We start from the raw sequence: 25,679 nt of genomic DNA on the forward strand, positions 1-25,679 counted from the left end.
GGTGCGGAGACGTTGGTCAGTGTTCTCACTGAAAACACGAATTATTTACAAAACGAAAGTAACGGTAGCGTGCGGCGCAAATCCGATTGTAACGGAGTAAAAGTCGCGTTTTTCTCACCACATATTTACTCAAGTAAAAGTAGAAGTCGTTCATATTAACTACTCTTACAAGTACATTTTTGTCCAAAAAGCTACTTGAGTAAATGTAACGGAGTAAATGTAACGCGTTCCTACCCACCTCTGGTTATCATATCACTATATCATGACCAATAGCTTTTCAGCAAGCTATGTGGCTAACATAAGCTTCATTGTTAGCTAGACAGACAGAAGCAAAGCAGCACAGATTTCCATGCACAATCTGTACATGGCCTACATTTGCATAATGAAACGTCATAGGCTCTTATTGTATGATGCAATAATTGTTGCCTAGCAAACAATGAACTCACATGTACTAATTTAAATATGTCAGAGAAACTTTCATCTTGGGTTTTTTTCTTTGATACCACTAAAGGACCTTCAAGTCTTCTGGGATTTTTCTCTGTGAAAATGAATAGTGGGACCCTATACTGCCTCTAACCCACCCAGTGATCTATCAGAAAACCTGCTGGAAGCTCTGAATCCTCTGAGATCATCGTGCAACGTAAGCACGAGTATTCCTGTACAAGTTCATTCATGGAAACAACATCCATAATTTATTTAAAGCAGGGTTTAGCAGTCATGTCCCTCTGTAGATTGCGATCCTTTTTCAAAAACGATCTTTTAAAGGGGTGAGAACACTTTCAGCCTGGTCACACTGTGCAAGGCAGCACGTAGGACTATGAATAGAGCAGGCTTCATGTCTTAGTGTCAGGCCAGGCTAAAGCCATCATATTACCCACCATAAACAGAATCTAGCTAACATAGGACAGATATAAGACTGATTGAAGTTTTTTGGCTTTTGTTTGCAGAACTTCCACTGCCAAGATGAAAAATACACATTGTGTATAAGAATTTAGGATGACTCTTGAGTAAAGGCTTTGCGTTGGGCTGAGATTACAGCCTTATACCACACCATCACATCACTCTATACTTCTATCACACATGATACTCCCCCATCACACTCTCCCATCACACTCCCCTTCACTCTCCCATCACTCCTCATCACACTCTCCCCACCACACTCCCCTTCACTCTCCCATCACACTCTCCCACTACACTCCCCTTCACTCTCCCAACATTCCCATCACTCCCCATCACTCTCCCCACCACACTCCCCTTCACTCTCCTATCACACTCTCCCACTACACTCCCCTTCACTCTCCTATCACACTCTCCCACTACACTCCCCTTCACTCTCCCAACATTCCCATCACTCCCCATCACACTCTCCCCACCACACTCCCCTTCACTCTCCCATCGCACTCTCCCACTACACTCCCTTTCACTCTCCCATCACACTCTCCCACTATACTCCCCTTCACTCTCCCAACATTCCCATCACTCCCCACCACACTCTCCCATCACTCCCATCACTCTCCCATCTCACTCTCCCATCACTCCCCATCACACTCTCCCATCACTCCCATCACTCTCCCATCACACTCTCCCATCACTCTCCCATCACACTCTCCCACCACACTCTCCCATCACTCCCCATCACACTCTCCCACCACACTCTCCCATCACTCTCCCATCACACTCTCCCACCACACTCTCCCATCACTCCCCATCACACTCTTCCATCACTCCCATCACTCTCCCATCTCACTCTCCCATCACTCCCCATCACACTCTCCCACCACACTCTCCCATCACTCTCCCACCACACTCTCCCATCACTCCCCATCACACTCTCCCATCACTCCCCATCACACTCTCCCATCACACTCTCCATCACTCCCCATCACTCCCATCACTCCCCATCACTCCCATCACTCCCCATCACACTCTCCCATCACTCCCCATCACACTCTCCCACCACACTCTCCCATCACTCCCTTCACTCCCCATCACACTCTCCCATCACTCCCCATCACACTCTCCCATCACACTCTCCCACCACACTCTCCCATCACTCCCAATCACACTCTCCCATCACTCCCCATCACACTCTCCCACCACACTCTCCCATCACTCCCATCACACTCTCCCACCACACTCTCCCATCACTCCCTTCACTCCCCATCACACTCTCCCATCACTCCCAATCACACTCTCCCATCACTCCCCATCACACTCTCCCATCACACTCTCCCATCACACTCTCCATCACTCCCCATCACTCCCATCACTCCCCATCACTCTCCCACCACACTCTCCCATCACTCCCATCACTCCTCATCACACTCTCCCATCACACTCTCCCATCACTCCCCATCACACTCTCCCATCACTCCCCATCACTCTCCCACCACACTCTCCCATCACTCCCCATCACTCTCCCATCACACTCTCCCATCACTCCCCATCACTCTCCCATCACACTCTCCCATCACTCCCCATCACTCTCCCATCACACCCATCACACTCTCCCATCATGTGGTGAGTTTTTGGGAAGGTTGATGCTGAATGTTTTTTATATGCAATTTCTCATCATTCTGCTTCCATGCCTCCATTTATTAATATGAGTTATAAGATCAGAAAACACTGGAGATATTCATGTAACAACTCAAGAGTTCATAAACTCTCATAACCCTTCAGTCCCACTGTGCATTGTTTACCAATGCTGTGTCATCTGCTCCTGTCAAACATGTGTAGCCTGTATTCCTTCATCTCCATTTCTGTCTGATCACATTTGCCTGTCTGAGGTTTATTTTCCAAGGTTTTTTTTCCCAAGGTTTATTTTCCGAGGTTAATTTTCCAAGGTTTATTTTCCGAGGTTTATCCTCAGGAGCAGTTCCTCCCCGGCATCATTCGTCTTGGCGTTCTACAGCTCCACCTTGTCACCCTGTGCTTTATAGGGTACAAGGAGAAACTCTGATGCTCACAGTGCAATGACCAGGATGCTTTAAAATGTGTTCGGTTGCAGATTACAGATTACCTGTTCACCGACATATCTGTAACACAATCTAAAGGATTAGCAGCATAATCTGATTATGTTCATCCTGGATTACATTGTAAAGCTTTATATTTAAATAAAATCATGATAACCTTTACTTACAGTAATATGCATACAGGTATCTGAAACAAATAATCAATAATCTCATCAAATCATGTGAACACAATAAGCAGTACTTTTAGTATTCTCAATAAATTGTGACGTACTTCTGCTAGTAACCACTTGTTACAATACTAGTGGTATACTAGTAACTAGTATAGTTTTCTGTAACTATAGCAGAACCTTAAGTGTTTGGTTCTCTAACTGTAACAGAACAGATCCTGTCCAGGTGGTGATCATGTGTTCTGTTTGGATCCCTGACAGGCTCTCTCACAGCTGCCGTAAAGGGCAGGTGGGTCCCTGACCGGCACCAATAGGTCAGCTTGGTACGAGCACTGGGTGGAGTTCTGTCTTGCTTCAACACTTCCTATAGATCATACACACCTATAAAGAACCACGACACCGTATACATTCACACTACTCTGTGTTGATGACTTATTATGTGTGTGGTTGATGCTACGTCTCTCTCTCTCTGAGGAGAATCTTCAACAGATAGAGTGTTGGTGAAAATTAATGCAAGATGTTTGGACAGTTAGACAGAGAAATGGCTGCCATGCGCCAGCCCTGTGGATACTTAGCGTGTCAGCTTTGTGATATATATAAATAGAATCTAGACAATATATTTGGTTTGTTAGCTTCACCCTTGACACTTTGGGACCAGGTAAATCTTCTTTTCATCCTCTGTGCGTGATGTAATAGCACAAACATTAGGCATTAGGTCCGCTCTTTAGAAAGAGTGTCAGAGTATGTGATCATATTTATATTTCAGCAATCATTTGAGCACACTTCCATGGATGTCTACTTTCACAAGAACTGAATAAGAAGAATTGAAACTGTAACAAAAGTGGTAGACAGCTCTGGTCTGTAGACAGCTCTGGTCTGTAGAGAGTTCTAGTCTGTAAAGAGTTCTGATCTGTAGAGAGTTCTGGTCTGTAGACAGTTCTGGTCTGTAGACAGCTCTGGTCTGTAGACAGTTCTGGTCTGTAGAGAGTTCTGGTCTGTAGACAGCTCTGGTCTGTAGAGAGTTCTGGTCTGTAGACAGCTCTGGTCTGTAGAGAGTTCTGGTCTGTAGACAGCTCTGGTCTGTAGACAGCTCATGAGTAATTTTGTTTGTGATGTTCTGGTTGCAGAGTCACTCTTGGTGTCAGTCATTTGGGCTGGAAACTTCCATTGAAATCAAGCATCTCCATCAATGCTGAGGACCAAAATAAAGAGGAAACTCTGAATGAATACGTTGTTTGGTCTCAACAGAGCTGTCAGCAAAGCCAATGCTGTCTATGATCTGAATTTCACCCTTTCTCTCCATGTGTGTGTGTGTGCGCATGTGTGTGTGTGTGTGTGTGTGTGTGCGTGTAGAAGCAAGCAATTGTGTCCAGAATAGAGACTAATAGGAAAAGTTCAACTAAAGTGCAAACCCCCGGATTCAAACTTCACAGGAAACAGAGTATGTTCACATCCAAAATGAGTTCAAGTGAGCTTAGCTGGTTCAAAAGTTCACCCCCCCCCCAACCCCCATTCTTTCTACTAATGTCTTGGCTTATGCCCCATCATGATGACCTGGGGGGAGGGAATCAGTAGGCCAGAAGGCTTCAGGGCTTCTCGTAAGCATTTAATTACTAATGGCATCTGGCCACCTGAACTGTGACCTCATCACGTCTCCTAATCAACACAGCAGGCTATTGGCCTCGCTAGTACTGATGGACTGAGCTGGAGTGGAGCCAGAGTTGCCCTGCAGGGGGCGCCTGTTTCACACCACGTGCAAGCCCACTCCACTTTGCAGAGTCCCGTGGGGCCGTGTGCAGACTGGTGCTATCTCCATGCTGAATCTGCACCCATCTTCCCCTCTCGGCTCACAGTGCAGAGACGCTCTCTCTCTCAGCAAACCTGATAAATATCTGCTTCATTGGTGGAAACACGCCGCCCTCATGCCCTGCTCAGATTACCGCTTATCCGAGGACTTTGCGTTTTCTTTCTCTACTTTCCCACTACAGCTAAAGCAAAGGTCATGCTTGAATACCAGTACAACCAGTATGTGCCCCCACGAAGGTCACAGGTTTGGCTTTACATACTTGATCTTTATGACATTGACTTTGACCGCATAATGCTGGAGGTGTGATACACTTATCAGTGTGTGTTTCATTTCAGATTGTTGTTTTTACAACAGAAGGTATTTTTGAAAATAAGAGATGCAATACAAGGCAAATGAAAAACACTTCTTGTTCAAACAAGACTAGCTCGAATTTTAATCATCACAGAACATATCGTTGCTTAACTGCAAATCAGATCTTAAAGTGAGCAGAACCCCCCCTAAACCTCTGTTTGTAGAACAGTCTTTAGTATTGCTGCAAGTCTTCAGGGCCTGAACACACGGCACCATTTTCATCCGATTCTCAGGGCAGTTGAGAAAGATGAGACTCAGGAAACTGCTGAAATCACACCAGCAAATGTGAACCACGAGGAAGCCACTGTGTCCAGTGTGGTCAGTACAAACACACAACTCCAGACACAAACAGCGAAATATAGAGCGTGCTAATAATGGAAGTAATCAGATTCAAATAACAGAAATAATGAAGTGAGTTATGAAACACTATAGCTATCGACTAAAGCTATCGGGTGTGAGTTCGTCTTTAAAAGAATGGGTGCATTTGGGTGCAACCATTAGTGTAACTCATGCAGTCATATTGAATGTGTTATCCAACACCTGTCTTGGCAGTGTAGTGTGGGTTCCCTCAGGCTCTGTGAGTTTGGACTGAGGAGAAAATGCACTTTGAATTTACACAGTTCGTCTAGGTATGTTGCTTCCCCCAGCACGTAGCTGGAGGCAAATAAATAATTATAACGTGTGATTTGCTCAAATGTCTGACAGACAAAAATAATCAAATCAGTCTAAATGAATGGTGTACGTTTATAAGAGTTCACAGTGACACGTTTATTGCCGTGATTGTGGGTTGCTCGTTTTGGTACAGGAAGACTCAGCAGAATATAAACTGAAGAATGTGGAGTATATTGTGGATGCGATTGGCTGGATTCCCCCTCTTTGTAAAATCCTTGTTGTGAAATAACAAAGAATGTAGAAGTAGGAGAAGAAGGGAGAGATGAAAGGCGATATAAAGAAGGAGAAGAGGGCAGGACGGAGGGAACGCAGCAGAGAGGAAAAACTCCGGGGTGAGGATGAGGAGCGGTGAGGGGGATGAAGGCAGGGTGAGTTCAGTGCGGTCGTGGAAGAGGGGTTTCTTACCAAAAAAAAACTGGGTCATCTTCATCTCTGCCGTTTGGCACTCGGCTCTCCATGAAAATGGTAAGAGTGCTCAGGTTGAACTGTTAGCCTAGCTGCTCAGGTCTCTGTGTTTTCACGCTAGCACTGTTCTGGTTTCATCCAGTCTGTGTGTGGGACTCCACGGCTCATGTGATACAGTCAGGATGACCCAGACGGTACCTCCTCCCCGTGGGACGGAGACGGGCGCACCGAGGGAGAAAAAGACCCACTCAATACTCATTCATGTCAGGTTTCTCCTGAGACTCACGGTGCTTCTCATACACCAAGTTAAATGCGAGATTGTGTTTCAGATGTCCTGTTTACAGTGTGTGCCTGCGTGGGGGTGTGTGTGCTTGTTCACGTGGGCCTACCTGTGGAACCTGGTCATTCTCTGAATGGTGAATAGAGATGTCTGACCCAGTTAGAAACCACCATCACATATACGATCAATCTCTCCCGTGATTGGCTAAGAGACTTCATGTGACATACAGTGCAACCAATATGCTGGTAGCACCTAAGAATGTTCTGAAGTTTGGTTTTTGGGATGCTAATATCACCACATTCAGCATGAACAAATGGTGGTTCTGAACACATGAATTACAATGAACACAGTTTAAATTACAATTAAAATATAAAATGGTAAGCTCCATGTCACTGTGCTTGATATCCAATGCATTGTTCAAAAAGTAGGCTGCTCTTCAAAAACCAAACAGGACATCTGGGGTATCTGCGGTGTTATCATGCGGAATTAGAGAAATCTGCCCACATTTCCTTGGACACTAATCATTCCACACCACAAGATTCTGGGAAAGAACTTCACTAAGCCCGATCACTCAGCATACATAGTGATTCCAGCCAACAAGAAGACCAAGAAAGAACTTGATCCTTCCAATTTACATGGCTCTATTTTCTTTTCATTTTTGACCACCCCCCTCTCTCTCTCTCTCTCTCTCTCTATATATATATATATATATATATATATATATATATATATATATATATATATATACACAAAGGAGGTTTGAAGTGCTTCAGTCTTTAAGAGGAATTGAATTGTGAGTGTCACTTTGTCACTTTGAGGTCCTGGAGTGCACAGATAATCAGTCACCAGCAATTCATGTTTGGCTTCACTAGAATACCAGTATCACTCATTCAAGTCTTCTCTCTCTCTTTCTCTCTAAATCTGTATGGGAGATGTTTGATGACTTATTGATAACACAGATTCATCATGTTTCATTAGGTTCATTACGTTGGTCCGAGTGTATTACTCAGACATAATAATTGAGCAGGAAAGCCCATAATGAAACAGGCGTTCCTTCAGTGTTGAGGGGTCTCTCTTGTCACTCCACCCGAGTCCTGAGAACCATAATGGTGTACAAATCACCCACAGCCCTGAAGGAAGAGTCTGAGTGTGGTACTAAGTATAGGTTAAGATTAGCATTGAATCCTAGCAAGTCCATTCACAGAAAAAGCCATAAATCAAAGATTATAAATCACCAGCTCTAGATTTGGGTGTCTCCTGACCGATCTGCCCAATCTGTTTCTCTCCTCGCTCTTCTGTCTGTCAGTAAATAATCATTCAGATATGATAAAAGAACATAAATGACTAGACCACTGGATGTAGCTTTAAATGCTTCGATTAAACAACTGTATTTCATGTTTAAACCCAATAAACTTGTTTCATCATACGTAAAGTTAGACTAACCCTCTTGTCAGGTCTTTCATATCTTGGTATATTAATTTGGCATGTCTGTGAAATATAGCAGGATACTTCAAGAGAAGACGTAAACAGTGGAGCAGTTCTATGTTCACACACTATGTTCATCCACGGAGACCAGTTTGAGTAGGGCCCCTTATAAAGCAAAATGCCACGACTTACATTTTAATCTCCTTAGCTGGATCTCCCTGAGCTGCTATAGGTTAAGCGTCTGGTGTTTCCTCATGCGCACAAGCCCAGCGGCGTCGATGTGAACGTCATGCTTTCAGACGTGGATGAAATGTGTGATTCAGCCAGTGTTCTTCACCTGGGCCAGAGGCACAGCTGCAAAGACACGGTGTCCAGCTCCCAGGCAGCCTAAAGAAACAGACTCTCTGCTTTCAAAAAAAAAAAGGCAGGGGTTTTGTTCAACACCCATGGATGCTGCTGGCTTGCGCTGTTAGCCGAAAATATGCTAACCTCACAGCCTTTCCCCTGAATGCCTCCTTTTGTTGGAGAGAGGGCTGAACACGTGTGTAGATAGAGGTGCTGACTTCTCGACAGAGGGGTAACGCAGACTGAATGGATTTTACAGGAAAGCTTGTTGCAACTATATTGGAGTGCTGATAGGGCCAGACATCATACAGGACAGGTCCCGTCACAGTGATGTCGTATACAGGACAGGTCCCGTCAGAGTGATGTCGTATTCAGGACAGGTCCCGTCAGAGTGATGTCGTATACAGGAGAGATCCTGTCAGAGTGATGTCGTATACAGCACAGATCCCGTCAGAGTGATGTCGTATACAGGACAGGTCCCGTTAGAGTGATGTCGTATTCAGGACAGATCCCGTCAGAGTGATGTCGTATACAGCACAGGTCCCGTCAGAGTGATGTCGCATTCAGGACAGGTCCCGTCAGAGTGATGTCGTATACAGGAGAAATCCCGTCAGAGTGATGTCGTATACAGGACAGGTCCCATTAGAGTGATGTCGTATTCAGGACAGATCCCGTCAGAGTGATGTCGTATACAGCACAGGTCCCGTCAGAGTGATGTCGCATTCAGGACAGGTCCCGTCAGAGTGATGTCGTATACAGCACAGGTCCCGTCAGAGTGATGTCGTATTTAGGACAGATGCAGTTGGGGTGACGTTGTACAAGACAGACCCCGTCAGATCCAGAGCGTACAGAACAGTCCCCATCACAATGGTGTTGTACAGTGCAGATCTCATCAGAGCAACATTGCACAGGTCAGATCCAATCAGAGGAGAGATGAGATATGGTAAAGACATGGAATAAGCAAAGGCCACTGGATAAACACCAAAGCCAGAGGGATCTAATCATATATGCTTCTGTAAAAATGACTACAGCCTGTAACTTGAAGTTATGGTTATTTAACACTGTAGTTATGTTTTTAACAATGTAGTTATTAAACATTTTATTAGATCGATAAAGCACAAAAGTAAACGTACATCCATAGACTTCAGGCAGATTTGCCCCACATGTATGAAGAAAATGAAATCCTTGGTACCACAAAACGATGAGTTTATGTTCTCTCATTGACTCAGTGTAATTCCCCTTAGTCCTGCTTTGAAAGTGCTACTGTGTGTAACACATTTCTTATGACCTCAAATTGAATAAAAATGAAACCATTGGCCCTCAAAACAAAACCGAACCAGGCCGCTAAGTGGTGGTGGGAGGGGGGGTCACCAGGACACTGTAGTGGTGGGAGGGGGATCACCAGGACACTGTAGTGGTGGGAGGGGGGGTCACCAGGACACTGTAGTGATGGGAGGGGGGTCACCAGGACACTGTAGTGATGGGAGGGGGATCACCAGGACACTGTAGTGGTGGGAGGGGGATCACCAGGACACTGTAGTGATGGGAGGGGGGTCACCAGGACACTGTAGTGATGGGAGGGGGGTCACCAGGACACTGTAGTGATGGGAGGGGGATCACCAGGACACTGTAGTGGTGGGAGGGGGGTCACCAGGACACTGTAGTGGTGGGAGGGGGATCACCAGGACACTGTGGTGGGAGGGGGGTCACCAGGACACTGTAGTGGTGGGAGGGGGGTCACCAGGACACTGTGGTGATGGGAGGGGGATCACCAGGACACTGTAGTGGTGGGAGGGGGATCACCAGGACACTGTAGTGATGGGAGGGGGGTCACCAGGACACTGTAGTGATGGGAGGGGGATCACCAGGACACTGTAGTGATGGGAGGGGGATCACCAGGACACTGTAGTGGTGGGAGGGGGATCACCAGGACACTGTAGTGGTGGGAGGGGGGTCACCAGGACACTGTAGTGGTGGGAGGGGGATCACCAGGACACTGTAGTGGTGGGAGGGGGGTCACCAGGACACTGTGGTGATGGGAGGGGGATCACCAGGACACTGTAGTGGTGGGAGGGGGATCACCAGGACACTGTAGTGGTGGGAGGGGGGTCACCAGGACACTGTAGTGGTGGGAGGGGGGTCACCAGGACACTGTGGTGATGGGAGGGGGATCACCAGGACACTGTAGTGGTGGGAGGGGGATCACCAGGACACTGTAGTGGTGGGAGGGGGATCACCAGGACACTGTAGTGATGGGAGGGGGGTCACCAGGACACTGTAGTGATGGGAGGGGGATCACCAGGACACTGTAGTGATGGGAGGGGGATCACCAGGACACTGTAGTGGTGGGAGGGAGATCACCAGGACACTGTAGTGATGGGAGGGAGATCACCAGGACACTGTAGTGATGGGAGGGGGATCACCAGGACACTGTAGTGGTGGGAGGGAGATCACCAGGACACTGTAGTGGTGGGAGGGAGATCACCAGGACACTGTAGTGATGGGAGGGAGATCACCAGGACACTGTAGTGGTGGGAGGGAGATCACCAGGACACTGTAGTGGTGGGAGGGAGATCACCAGGACACTGTAGTGGTGGGAGGGGGATCACCAGGACACTGTGGTGGTGGGAGGGAGATCACCAGGACACTGTAGTGATGGGAGGGAGATCACCAGGACACTTTAGTGGTGGGAGGGGGATCACCAGGACACTGTAGTGATGGGAGGGGGATCACCAGGACACTGTGATGATGGGAGGGGGATCACCAGGACACTGTAGTGATGGGAGGGGGATCACCAGGACACTGTAGTGATCGGAGGGGGATCACCAGGACACTGTAGTGATGGGAGGGGGATCACCAGGACACTGTGGTGATGGGAGGGGGATCACCAGGACACTGTGGTGGTGGGAGGGGGGTCACCAGGACACTGTAGTGATGGGAGGGGGACCCACCAGGACACTGTGATGATGGGAGGGGGATCACCAGGACCCATTGGTGGTGGTGGTGGGGGGGGGGGGGGGGGGGGTATCTGGCCTCCCTCAGCAGATGCGTTCTCAGAACTTTAGGCCTCCACGTACATGAATCTCAGATTTATTGCTAATATAAAACAACTGGCAGCAAAGACGAACAACTGCCGTGCACAAGCGGGGCGTCTGTTATCTGCTCCTTACAGCCAAAGCAAGCAGCTCCTACAATCCGTGTTCAGTTTGACGGCCCACTTAAACCGAACTTCTGACAGTCAAACTGCAGCTCGCGCTTCCCCAGTGGACTTCTGGGCCAAATCAACCATCTACTGATGGCTATGAAGAAAAAAAAACATTTATAAAAACCCACTTGACTCCACAACATTCAGGTGAGACAGTGTGTCGAGTTCTGTCACGTCGGCGATGGACACACAAACACAGTTAAAGAGGCACCGCAAGAAAACAATGTCAAAGAAGTGAGATGTTATATTAGTGTGTGCATTCTGCAGTCTTGAACAGCAGTCAGTTCTGCTGCTTTTAATAACGTTAGTATCACAGAGGGACAGTGTGCACAGAGGGACAGTGTGCACAGAGGGACAGTGTGCACAGAGCAACAGTGTGCACAGAGACAGTTACCCAGCTCCAACTATTTCACTCTAGTGCATTGCTATTGCATTGCTGTTTTCTTTGGCTAGAAATAGGTTTAATTCCTACACGTCTAAGGTTAAATCATTCATTACAGAAGCTTGTGCAGCTGACCGTTGGATCCCCTGGTCCTAATAGCCTAAAATAGTATCATGGAACAGGTGTGTGCTCCAAATATGATTCTATCTTTGAAATGAGAAGACATGAAATATGCATTTTTAGGGCAACCTAGATACGGGGATCATCTTAACACGTACAGTAGATGAAGCTATATAGGCCCATCTATCGTGATCTCTTCAGAGACATAGAGACAGTAACCAGTGACTTCAAGGGTACCAAAACTGCACGTTAAATGCACGTTTTTACGTTACTAAGGCGAAACGTTGCGTCCAGCGTCAGGATACGGCTCTTTGGTTTACATCATGCGTAAGCAAAGTTTCAGTCTTAATCGAAGTCGCTTCTCACAATACTACGTTGCCACGTTAGTTTTGAATCTTGGCCAGTGTTGCGTGTGTTGCGGTGTAACTGCGCGCGCCAGGATCCGCCCCGGGAGTCAGACGATTTAAACAAAGTGAGGCGCGCGCCTCCCCTTAGCGCGGTTCACGTGCGCCGAGGGCTCAGATCTGACGTTTCCCCAAAGCCGAGAGTATTCACCGCTTGTGTTCTCGAGGAACTCCGGGACCTCGGAGTGTTTCTTTTAACCGATCCGAACCGAATTGTTTATACCAGGACGTTCCTCGTGCAGTGGACTCTCGAGCGCGTGCAGGGTCTTCAGACGCTGCTGCTCACCCATGACCTTCAGCGGCGCGCGGAGTTCTGCTCAGACGCGAAAAGGCGCAGTTGAGAGGGATTTGGATCTCGCGACCCGGGGACAGTGCGGTTGCGTCTCGTTTCATCGGAGGTTTCAGAAAGCTTGAGTAGGACACTCACCACAGGTGTCCGCTCCGTCAGCTCCACGGTTCCTCCTTTAGTCAAACCTGTAGATGGAGGAGAGGAAGAGCATGGTTCTGAGTGTGTGCGCCTGGGTCGCGCTGGTTCTGGTGCTGGTGCCCCGCTGCCTCGCTGCCTACGTACCCTGCGAACCGTGCGACCAGAAAGCGCTGTCCGTGTGTCCGCCGGTGCCGGTGGGCTGTGAGGTGGTGAAGGAACCGGGCTGCGGCTGCTGTCTGACCTGCGCGCTCACCGACGGACAACCGTGCGGCGTCTACACGGGCACGTGCGCCAGAGGACTGCGCTGCCTGCCGCGCGTGGGCGAGGAGAAGCCGCTGCACGCACTCCTGTACGGCAAGGGCACGTGCATGAATGAGAAAATATACAAACCACTTGTGTACACATCTCGGGGTGAGTTCTGTGGTTTATAGCATAACAGCAACATTTAAGGGGATGAGAGTGATCGTTACATTTGTATGTTGCTTGCATGTAATTGACACTTTTCCTGTACGCGAACTAAAACAAGCGAGAACACGCTGAAAACGCTGCCTGTTACGCATACGGAAAAATGAACCCCCCCCCGCCGAAATAATTTATTTGCTTATTTTATTTTGTACGGGCAAATATTGCTGCACCGCTGTATTTGCTGGTTCAGTGGTTTAATGAGAGGGTAAGACCTGAAGACCTGGTGTAATAACGCTTTCATCGTCCCCGCAGCATTGGCGTAGGGGATGTGGGGGACGTGTCCCCCCCGCGGGGATGTGGGAGACGTGTCCCCCCAAAATAGAAAACAGCTGCAATCGGGTGGGCTTTGATTTATCGCCTGTGCCCCCCACCCCATTATCACACTCACGCCTATACGGTCAGATGGGCACTGCTAAAGCAGAGCGTGCAGGTAGAAGGTAACACCATTACAGGTGCATCTGCAGCCTCTCTCTCCACACACACGCGGGGTTGATATCGGCTGGTGGTGATTCTGCAGAGTCTTTCAGTAAGAGCCCGTTTCGCACAACATGCTACAGGACGAATGAACTCAGTGCTGCAGAAAGACATTTATCCCTCCCGTCTCAGCCAACGAGCAGAAAGAGAGATACAGAGATGGCAAGAGAGAACTGACGGGAGAGAAGAGTCAAGAAAGGACGATGGGAAATGAAGACAGATAAGCGCGAGACGGTACACTCGCCAACATTCGCTAGAGTTCTTTCGTTACACAGAGGAAGCTATAGCCCGAGATGCAGCACGAGATGAAACTCAGGTGTCGGCGCTCTCTCTCTCTCTCTCTCTCTCTCTCTCTCTCTCTCTCTCTCTCTCCCACAAGGAGCCCCAACAGTGTCTAACTGGTAACAACAATGAAGAAAGAAACACCTAAACTAAGATCCAACCTGCCAGATGACACATTAAGTAAAAGGTGTGGACCCTCCAGCTGGGATATTGCGTGTGTGTGTCAGAAGAATCATCTGGGCTGATTTACGGGCCATGGTATCATGGTATCATAGGAGATTTGCGCATGTAACCCAGTTTCCTCCTCGGTTAACAACGAGAAACGCGCGAGAGAGAGAGTCGGGCCCGTCATCTCTCCAGTCCGGTAACCGCTCTGTACTGGAGCCTGAGTTCTGAGTTTACAGCACGTTTAAAACAATTCCTGTCCTTAAATAGAGAACTTAGAAAAAAATGCACTACAATCGATATACTGAGATAAATTCACTATATATACTACATGCAGTTTTGCTTGTCTTGTTTCTCTTGCTGTTCAACCCTGAGTCACTTTCTTTTCTAGGGCAACTTTACACTCGTGCACAGAAAAGTACACACACGTGGAGTGTCTCTCTGGCAGACAAGAGCGATTTCTGCTAATAAACTTTTACAGAGAATCTTGCACCTTTCACTTGGACTCTTGCACCTGGAGAGAGAGGGGAGGGGAGAGGAGACAGAGGAGAGAGAGAGAGAGAGAGGATAGAGGGGGAGAAGAGAGAGAGAGGAGAGGGGATAGGAGCTAGAGGAGAGGAGATAGAGGGGAGAAGGGAGAGAGGGAGAGAGAGACAGGAGAGGTGGAAGCAGGGCCGGAGTGGGACACTTTTTCAGCCCGGGAGTTTCATGCCCAAATCCGGCCCAAAATTATTCCCCCCCCCCCCCCAATCGGCCCAAACTAGAGACTGACATGAGCCGGCCCATCGGGAATCCTCCCGAATCTCCCGATTAGCCACTCCGGCTCTGGGTGGAAGAGAGGGAGAGAGGAGAGGGGAGAGAGGGTTAAGGGTGGAGACCTAAAAAGAAAGACTGTAAAACAATATCTGACCATATCCATGTCATCCAATATTTAGGACCATATGTTAATTCCAAAATACTTATGTCATTTAATTTGTATTTTATGTTAAACTCAAGAAAGCATACTATGTTTTATGGTGTATACATTGCCTGTCTACATGGAATATGCCAAGCAAATATGCAAATACATATGTAAATAATTATGACACTGGAAACAGAATTCATTATTGTTTTACCAGAAACAAATCTCTAAAAAAACATTTGTTGTATTATGCAGACTGCCAATCCAATTTAAATAGTTGAATATATATTGCAGTGAACCTAGTCACTGTAAAATGTATTCATTCACTTATTTATTTATAAATAGGTCATGTTTCATCACAGTGTGAGAGGATCTGTTAATATAAAACTTGATATCAAGTTACTGGACACTCACAGTTTAACCAGTTACAGTTTCATAATCCTTCAAAGGCCTTGTCACTCTTTGTACACAAAACGTCCTGCTACAGCAATGTTTGTAGCTGTATTTGTAGTCGTATTTGTAGTGGTCTTTGTAGCCATGTATGTAGTGGTGTCGGTAGCAATGTTTGTAGTGGTGCTTGTAGCTGTGTTTGTAGTGCTTTGGTGTTGTGTTTGTAACCTTGTTTGTAACCTTGTTTGTAGTGATGTTTGTAGTGGTGTTTGTAGTGATGTTGGTAACCTTGTTTGTAGTGATGTTTGTAGTTGTGTTTGTAGTGCTTTGTTGTCGTGTTTGTAGTGGTGTTTGTAGACTTGTTTGTAGTGATGTTGGTAACCTTGTTGGTAGCAATGTTTGTAGTGGTGTTTGTAGACTTGTTTGTAGTGATGTTGGTAACCTTGTTTGTAGTGATGTTTGTAGTGGTGTTTGTAGTTGTGTTTGTAGTGATGTTGGTAACCTTGTTTGTAGTGGTGTTTGTAGTTGTGTTTGTAGTGATGTTGGTAACCTTGTTTGTAGTGGTGTTTGTAGTTGTGTTTGTAGTGCTTTGTTGTCATGTTTGTAGTGGTGTTTGTAGTTGTGTTTGTAGTGCTTTGTTGTCGTGTTTGTAGACTTGTTTGTAGTGATGTTGGTAACCTTGTTTGTAGTGATGTTTGTAGTGGTGTTTGTAGTTGTGTTTGTAGTGCTTTGTTGTCGTGTTTGTAGTGGTGTTTGTAGGCTTGTTTGTAGTGATGTTGGTAACCTTGTTTGTAGTGATGTTTGTAGTGGTGTTTGTAGCCGTGTTTGTGGTTGTGTTTGCTTTGCAGAGGTCAATATGCTCTTTCATGAGCTCTTCTATTATGAGGGTAAACATGAACTTGAATCACATTTAAAAAAATTTCCCTCCACTTTGTTTGACGAAGTAGCAGAGCAAGAGAAAGAAAGAAGTGAGAGAGCAAGAGATAGAGTGAGAGAGCAAGAGAGAGAGTGAGAGAGCAAGAGAGAGAGTGAGAGGCATGGTGAGGAGGGAACAGAGGAGTGATCTGCACATGACAAAGCACTCCTGGCTCTTTTCCAGAGTCCTGGCTTGTTGTCAGATGCTAAACATTACGCTTCTTTACACGTCAAAGGGGGAGGGGCTTCTGAGCACAGAAGAACAGAGCAGTGCCAGCCAGAGTGGATAATAATAATAATATTAATAATTTCCACTTCTATAGCGCCTTTCAAAGTACCCAAGGACGCTGTACAGAGAAATACAGCAAGATCAGGGGTGAGGAAAGGTGACCGTCAGCTAGGAGGGGCTAGGAGGGGCTAGGAGGGACTAGGAGGGACTAGGAGGGACTAGGAGGGACTAGGAGGGACTAGGAGGGGCTAGGAGGGACTAGGAGGGGCTAGGAGGGGCTAGGAGGGACTAGGAGGGACTAGGAGGGGCTAGGAGGGACTAGGAGGGACTAGGAGGGACTAGGAGGGGCTAGGAGGGGCTAGGAGGGGCTAGGTGTCAGGCAGTGTGCAAAACATCTTCGTTCTGGTCAGTCACCTCCAAAAACTGCAATACCATGTTTATTCAGCTGGAACGCAAAGGGATTGAGCCATTCTCCAGACTACCAGTCGTGTCCCATAGGTCAGAACTCTCGCCACTTAGCAGGGGTCTTCTACAGCTACTGGTTCCATGAGTTTTGTGCTTTGAACCCACAGATGGGCAGTCTCAGGAGAACGGCCCTGTGCCGGACGTGAACGAACGTCGGCGTTCCCACAGCAAGGTGCCTCTCTTCGCACAAGACCACATCAACAACAAGAAGGCGCTGGCCGTGCACAACGACAGGCGGCGTGCGGGTGGTAGGCTGAGGACGCTGATCCGCTCGGACTACCCCCCCAACGGCGCAGACAAGAACCAACTCGAAACTGTAAGCCCCGCCTAACAAAGCAAAGCCCCACCCCCTTCTCTAGGACCCAGTACTTACGTCTTTGCGAGATGAACCCAGTCTGTTGTGCTTGTCGTGTCATGTGTCTGCGTGGTTCACTAACCGCAGGGGCCGTGTCGAAGGCAGCTGGATGTAGTCATTCAGAGGACGAAGGACGCTTCCAACGTGATGCCTCTGTCTTTCTACCTGCCCAACTGTGACAGGAAAGGTTTCTTCAAACGCAAGCAGGTACGATAAATTCATGCGTAATCTGAGTTCCCGATGAAACTTCCATCAGGGTCCTTCCCAGAAGCTTATGTCTAGGCATAAGCAAGTAGAACATTTAAAGGATTATTCCAGAATCCATTAACTTAATGTGCAGCACATTCAAAAGCTCGTTACTACAGGGTGTTACCACAGCACACTACTACATCATGTTACTACAACTTTTTACTGCAGCACACTACTACAGCTTGTTACCCCAGCATGCTACCACAGGTCGTTACTACAGCACATTACTACTGCTCACTACTACAGCTCGTTACTACAGTGCATTACCACAGCACACTACTACACATTACTACATCTTGTTCTTACAGCATGTTACTACAGCTCATTACTACAGCTCGTTAATTCAGCTCGTTACTACAGGATGTTACTTCAGCTCGTTACTACAGCACATTACTACAGCTTGCTACTACAGTACGTTAATACAGCTTGTTGCTACAGCATGTTACTACAGCTCATTACTACAGCATGATACTACAGCACGTTACTACATGTTACTACAGCATGTTACTACAGCTCGTTACTACAGCATGTTACTACAGCACGTTACTACAACATGTTACCACAGCTCGTTACTACAGCTCGTTACTACAGCTCGTTACTACAGCACGTTACTACAACATGTTACCACAGCTCGTTACTACAGCTCGTTACTACAGCATGTTACTACAGCACGTTACTACAACATGTTACCACAGCTCGTTACTACAGCTCGTTACTACAACTCATTAGCAGTATTTGCTTGATTACTATGTACAGAAATTTCCCTTTACATTAAAGTGATCTAACTCAAAACTCTCTTTCCCTCCTTGGTCGTGCTGCAGTGTAAGCCCTCCAGGGGGCGTAAACGAGGCATCTGCTGGTGTGTGGATAAGTATGGGGCTCAACTGCCAGGCTCAGACTACAGCCAAGGTGACATCCAGTGCAAAGGTCTGGAGAGCAGCAGCACCAACGAGTGAAGGTCCTCCATCCTGCCTCTGGAAGTAGATCCCTTCATCTGTCCTGCCTCTGGAAGTAGATCCCTTCCTCTCTCCTGCTTCTGGAAGTAGATCTCTTCCTCTGTCCTGCCTCTGGAAGTAGATCCCTTCATCTGTCCTGCATCTGGAAGTAGATCCCTTCCTCTGTCCTGCCTCTGGAAGTAGATCCCTTCCTCTGTCCTGCCTCTAGAAGTAGATCCCTTCCTCTCTCCTGCTTCTGGAAGTAGATCTCTTCCTCTCTCATGCCTCTGAAAGTAGATCCCTTCCTCTGTCCTGCCTCTGGAAGTAGATCTCTTCCTCTGTCCTGCCTCTGGAAGTAGATCCCGTCCTCTCTCATGCCTCTGAAAGTAGATCTCTTCCTCTGTCCTGCCTCTGGAAGTAGATCCCTTCCTCTCTCATGCCTCTGAAAGTAGATCCCTTCCTCTGTCCTGCCTCTGGAAGTAGATCCCTTCCTCTCTCCTGCCTCTAGAAGTAGATCCCTTCCTCTCTCCTGCCTCTGGAAGTAGATCCCTTCCTCAGATTCCTGCCATGTTCCCTTAACTGCCAGTCACCTACTTAAACTTTACCTGTGTTAACCTGTCCTTCACCTGAGAACGGACCAAGATAAAAAGTCTAAAATGTAGATTTATACACACCTTACTTATAATCTATTGACAGCTCATCACTTGTGAACCTCAGTTTCCTGTGGGACTCAGATTGTAGTCAGGTCATCAGCATACAGCCGATCTACGCTCAGTAGCTCACGGCACATCAGTGTTTCTTTCTCAGATTTTATTATACCAGAAAAAATTTAACTATGGGCAAGTTTTCATTTCCATTGTGTAAAAACAATATCTGGAGCTAGATTAAAGGTCATTGTGTCTGTCCATGTTGCAACACATATCTGTACACAATCCTTCTGTAGTCTGTAAGTGCTTCATAGCTTGGTCAGTGAGCAGTGTGAGTGGCTGTCAGTGAGCAGTGTGAGTGGCTGTCAGTGAGCAGTGTGAGTGGCTGTCAGTGAGCAGTGTGAGTGGCTGTCAGTGAGCAGTGTGAGTGGCTGTCAGTGAGCAGTGTGAGTGGCTGTCAGTGAGCAGTGTGAGTGGCTGTCAGTACTGTTTCAGCCCTGCTTATTCCTCACTGACTCTCAGCACTAAGTATGCTTAACGTCTTGAAATGCCTTCTGGATTACTGAGAATAATTTTAATTTATGAGTTAATAATTCAGTTATTTGTGAAGAACTGACATATTTTTTCAACCTCGGTAGAAGCTGGCACAAGCTCTTGATGTAAGCATTGAGTTTAAAATATGCAAAAGTGTGGTATTCTGCCACTTGGCAGGAAAACATAGCTATTTGAATACAGGATGGGCCCACATGACCCCGTCAGTCTCCTGGCGAGCCGAGGTCCTGGGGCTGTCCTGGACATCTCGGGGCCTTTTACAACTTGAATGCATTTGAATTCTGCTTTACATTGAGACAACAAAGGAAAAATACACACTCAAAGCAGTTCACGTGTGCATTCAAATTCAGAAGGGTGGCAGAGAGAGAGAGAGAGAGAGAGAGAGGTTATTGGTATGATAAAGAACAGCAGAGAGAAAGAAAGAGACAGAGAGAGAGATAGAGAGAGTGAGGGGGGGGGGGGGGGCTATTGGTATAATAAAGAACTGCAAAGTAACACCAGAATGGTTTGGATTTTGTGTGTGTGTGTGTGTGTGTGTGTGTGTGTGTGTGTGTGTGTGTGTGTGTGTGTGTGTGTGTGTGTGTTTAAGTCTTCGTGCACTTTATGTAGTAAGAATGACATTATGCATTACCACAGATAACTGACAGCAGTTCAGTTAGCAACCAAATAAATCTGTATAACATGATTGTGAAATAATCTCCCTCCTGTGATGTTAGCAGTTCTCATGGGTGTAAATGAGCCTTTAAAAAGACCTGTGTGTGTGTTTTTCTGTGTTTATTAAAGCCATAAAGATGTAGGCACTTTGAGCTGTTCAAAACCCTTCACTGACATTAATGTTTCGACTCCAGACGACTCCCTCTACACGAAGCTTGTTGTAGTGGGACATCTGTAGCTTGTACAGAAATGTTTGTTCTGCAGACCAGTGTGACAGGGTTTATATTGTGTCTGTTTAAAAAATAATTATGATTTGATTCAGGCCAAATGTTGATGTTAGACCAAATTATGCAGTTTCTTGCAGGCATGCACACATACTGTGCGGTGTTCACAGCAGTATCAAACAGATTACCCCTTTTGATATATATCAGAAAATTATGCTTTTTATTGATTCGTTATAACTTCTTCAAGATTTTCTGTTCAGAAATCTTATTCAGTGTGGCTTTGTATCATAACCAGGTGTGGTAAAAAGTCAAATTTATCAAAAGACATTAGAGTATCGGTATGTCATATTTATTCACTGAATAATTTATGTACTCTTTGTCTCTTTTTTGTAATGATAAAAAGCATTTATTTAAATACGGTTTATGTACTCAATGATGAGAATTAAAAAATCACGTGTCTGGCCCTGTCTCAAGTGTGAAATACAACAGGATGGGTTGTGGGATTAGTTTGGTTGGTGTGATTGTGTGGTCTTTGTGGTGATAAGTTTCTTGCTTCAACAGATTCTCAGTTAGAGTTACGGAGTTCATAGTAACAGTTATTAACACCAACAAGCAGGTTTTACAAAAGCATGTGTTCTGTAAGTGGAGCACATGTCTGACCGCACGGACTCATTCCACAGGCCAAAATGTCAACGAGGTGCGGTACGTCACCTATTGGGTCACGAAGATGCACTTTTGGGTTGTGTTTGGGTTCTGAATTACCTGCTCCAGAGTACTGATCAGTTCAGCGTGATCAGCTGCTCAGTGCATGTGTCTTGGTACGACACTGCGGGAAAAATGCGATTAGCAAAGCAAAAAAAAAATTATCGTTTAGAACTACTACTTTACATTAATTTACATTATTAATACATAAATACATTAATCTTTATTTAATGACCACCTCAACTAAACTACAGGATATTCAGATTCACAAACTGTGGACATATAAACTAAATGACTGCAGGAGAATTCAACCTAATGCTAAAAGTGGCGTTATATAAAAAACGTTATTATTGAGTTTGACATCACGCGTGGGCCTCCAGAAACAGAACACAGTTGAAATGAGACATTTTCACTTGCAACACGGTGGTGTAAGTAATAACGTTTAACGCAGATTATGTTAGTGCGACATGAACGCAGCGGAAGTGAATGGACTCTCATGCTAGAGACCTGTAGAATAAGTCAACAACAACCAGAAGGCTAATATTCATTTAATGACGTTTTGCAAACTATATATAATGCTCCTGATATACTGAAATATAACACTGTTCTTTTGTATATTTACGTGTACATTCAAACACAAGGTCTGAAATATTGTGTGAAAATGATAAAAGCATAAAGAATATGATTATGAAAGCGCACGGAGAGAAACATCATTCTGCAGAGATACGATAACAAGAGGGAGCTCCTGTCTTTGGCTATCAGAGTTTTAATGAAATTCATTTGGAGTTTAACAAACCTTTTAAAGCACCGTATCTCATGTTTTCTCTTCTTGGACATGGCCACTAGGTGGCAGTGCTTGCCTGCGTCTGATCGTTCTTCTCTTGGGAGGAAGTGTAGTGTAAAGCACAGCAGTGCCCGTTTCATTGTTTCTTTAAAAAAATGCATCTTTACATCATTTGAGTCCAACTGGTTTGGTGTAGTCTCAATGTAATCTGTGTAATTACATTTATGCACTACACAGTTTTTTTTTATATATTAAGCCAAGTGGATCCCAGATTTGTCAATGCCGCCCCAAAGGACCTGAAAGGTAGCAAATATCAAATCAGTGAGCATCGTCCACATAATCTGGTAAGGCACTGTGAAGAGAATTATTGAGATGTCAAACAAACTTGAAAATGTTTTACTGGGCTGTGAGCCTCCTGGTCAATCTGAGTCTTTCCAGAGATGGGTCCTACCGGCAAAATTCATACCCCCCCCCCCCCCCCCCCCCCCCCCCCTCAGATCTGTGATATAGAAACCATAAACAGCGCATGCTGACGGTTCTCATTACTAAGGGTTCACTGGAGTGCGGCACTGGCTCTCGGGCCCAGCACACGGCACTGAGGTGCGGTTATGGGTTTATTTGGTTCCTGTCCTGCAGCCCAGCTTGTAAGGACACTTTGCTTTAGTATTTCCCGTCATGTGTGTGAGTGGCGGTGGTAAGTGGCCATTTTAAAAGATGAACAGTTAGACAAATAGCACCAAAAAAAGACAGAACTATACAGTCGAAACACAGCGAGTTTGAAAAGTCCTTGTACAGGATGTAGAAGGATGTGGGATTATCGTAAGATTAGTCTTAAAGAATCAACATTTAAAACCCAAAATGATAAGACATCGTATGAAAGCATGCACACTTCTCTCCTTAATGACGTCCCACTAAATACTGGGAATCATCCCGTTAAACATACAAACTCGATCCACACTGATACTGCTTTGAGTTATCATGTACACTAAGCCAGTTCTACAAAAACACACACATACACACACACACAGACTCATATACACAAAGCATATTGGTAGCTTTTTTCAGGGGTTAAAACACTGATTCTCCAGGGTCCTGGGAGACCTCGGCTCTTGGTATAGGGGGTTACGGGGCTGGGTCAGTTTTGGGATACAGGCTCTGTCTCCAGGTCATCCAGGTACTGGTTGCAGTTGGGGTCCCCTCTCACCCGTGGCAAGGTAGGGATGGTCCTGCCAGTGTGGGGGTCCACACACCAGCACTCCCCCCGCTGGCCGTCTACGGACATCTTGCACTGAAACACAGCACGTGATCTTTTAACTCACCGAAGTCGACACCTGTCGAATCAATGCAACAGCAATATAAACGCCATCATTATGACTAAAATGAGAACAACGTTTCTGTTTTTAAAACATAGGCATTCAAAACCACCACATATGACTAACAGCACAAGTGATGAATGTTTTTTAAGTGTTATATGATGCACGGGACAACGCTGTTGTCATTTTGATGTGAAACTGCGGGAGTGGTTGGTATAGCCACCTGCTTCAGGTTGTATTGGCCCTTCTTATCACAGTTGGGTATGTGTAGGGAGTACAGGTCCCTCCAGGGGGCCGCGGTTGTCTCTGAAGGGCATGGTGGATATCCGCTCCAGAACCTGGTCCAGTTCCTGCTGACACTGGCTCTGTCAGACACAAGGGTCAGGGTTGTGGATCAGACCTCAGACACAGGGGTCAGGGTTGTGGATCGGACCTCAGACACAGGGGTTAGGGTTCTGGATCAGACCTCAGACACAGGGGTCAGGGTTGTGGATCGGACCTCAGACACAGGGGTTAGGGTGTGGATCAGACCTCAGACACAGGGGTTAGGGTTGTGGATGGATCAGACCTCAGACACAGGGGTTAGGGTTGTGGATCAGACCTCAGACACAGGTGTCAGGGTTGTGGATCAGAACTCAGACACAGGGGTCAGGGTTGTGGATCAGACCTCAGACACAAGGGTCAGGGTTGTGGATAAGACCTCAGACACAGGGGTTAGGGTTGTGGATCAGACCTTAGACACACAGGTCAGGGTTGTGGATCAGACCTCAGACACAAGGGTCAGGGTTGTGGATCAGACCTCAGACACAGGGGTCAGGGTTGTGGATCGAACCTCAGACACAAGGGTCAGGGTTGTGGATCAGACCTCAGACACAGGGGTCAGGGTTGTGGATCAGACCTCAGACACAAGGGTCAGGGTTGTGGATCGAACCTCAGACACAAGGGTCAGGGTTGTGGATCGAACCTCAGACAAAGGGTCAGGGTTGTGGATCAGACCTCAGACACAATGGGCCGGGGTTGTGGATCAGACCTCAGACACAGGGGTCAGGGTTGTGGATCAGACCTCAGACACAGGGGTTAGGGTTGTGGATCAGACCTCAGACACAGGGGTCAGGGTTGTGGATCAGATCTCAGACACAGGGGTCAGGGTTGTGGATCAGACCTCAGACACAAGGGTCAGGGTTGTGGATCAGACCTCAGACACAGGGGTCAGGGTTGTGGATCAGACCTCAGACACAGGGGTCAGGGTTGTGGATCAGACCTCAGACACAGGGGTCAGGGTTGTGGATCAGACCTCAGACACAGGGGTCAGGGTTGTGGATCAGACCTCAGACACAGGGGTCAGGGTTGTGGATCAGACCTCAGACACAGGGGTCAGGGTTGTGGATGAGACCTCAGACACAGGGGTCAGGGTTGTGGCTCCGACAGGCCAGTCAGAAGAATAAACCACTGACTAAACATTTTAGCTTCAATGCTGTCTGGAAGTAGTAGGAGCAGACATTCAGTGTGAGTGTCCTGAAGCAGGACCTGCAGGACAGAGGAGTGTGTGAGTGTCCAGGAGCAGCCACGGAAGTGGGCGGGGCATTCTACTTCAAGTCCATCTGGCTGTCAACAGGACGATGCTGAGCAGAGCACGTTTTGCTCACAGTAAAAACACCTTCAAGCAGCTAAGGGGTTTTTCTTGGGGAACATGCATTTGATGTCATTTGGTTTGTCATTTGCTATTGTATGCAGAAGGGTCACTATGAACAGGGGGATCAGGAGTCAGATACAAAAAACAACAATTAATACATCTGGCTCAGAGCTCAGCACAAGATGGCAGCCATTGAAGAGTGGCTTGGTGACCTGATCAGTGTGTGTCTGTGTGTGTGTGTGTGTGTCTGTGTGTCTGTGTGTATTGGGGTAGCTGTTTAGTAAGAGAGATGTATTTTTGCTTTGAAAGACTTCAGCAACTTTTCTTAATGGTTCTTCTTAATGGATGTAAAATACTGGCCCTCCAAATGGGATCATTCATCG

General features: G+C 46.6%; 2 protein-coding genes and 1 long non-coding RNA gene across 3 annotated transcripts in view; 1 reads left to right on the forward strand and 2 right to left on the reverse strand.

Moving 5' to 3' along the window:
• LOC143522209 (uncharacterized) overlaps positions 1 to 13,240 on the reverse strand; it is a 25,605-nt gene extending 12,365 nt beyond the window's left edge. The window contains exons 1-2 of the long non-coding RNA XR_013132961.1: positions 13,107 to 13,240; positions 12,963 to 13,009 (exon numbers count right to left, since the gene is read on the reverse strand). This is a non-coding gene — a long non-coding RNA (uncharacterized LOC143522209). The remainder of the gene's footprint in view (positions 1 to 12,962; positions 13,010 to 13,106) is intronic.
• igfbp5a (insulin-like growth factor binding protein 5a) lies at positions 13,003 to 21,326 on the forward strand. The gene is made up of 4 exons (XM_077015990.1): positions 13,003 to 13,373; positions 17,356 to 17,564; positions 17,691 to 17,810; positions 18,674 to 21,326. Exons 1-4 carry the CDS (start codon positions 13,016 to 13,018, stop codon positions 18,806 to 18,808), a joined length of 822 nt encoding a protein of 273 aa, XP_076872105.1. The 5' UTR covers positions 13,003 to 13,015; the 3' UTR covers positions 18,809 to 21,326.
• A 772-nt stretch (positions 21,327 to 22,098) lies between these two features.
• igfbp2a (insulin-like growth factor binding protein 2a) overlaps positions 22,099 to 25,679 on the reverse strand; it is a 10,329-nt gene continuing 6,748 nt past the window's right edge. The window contains 3 exon segments of the mRNA XM_077016061.1: positions 22,099 to 23,638; positions 23,887 to 23,946; positions 23,948 to 24,028. Coding sequence (XP_076872176.1) covers positions 23,486 to 23,638; positions 23,887 to 23,946; positions 23,948 to 24,028 — 294 coding nt within the window. The 3' untranslated portion in view covers positions 22,099 to 23,485.

This window comes from Brachyhypopomus gauderio, chromosome 8 (assembly GCF_052324685.1).
Source record: "Brachyhypopomus gauderio isolate BG-103 chromosome 8, BGAUD_0.2, whole genome shotgun sequence".
Classification (NCBI taxonomy): Eukaryota; Metazoa; Chordata; class Actinopteri; order Gymnotiformes; family Hypopomidae; genus Brachyhypopomus; species Brachyhypopomus gauderio.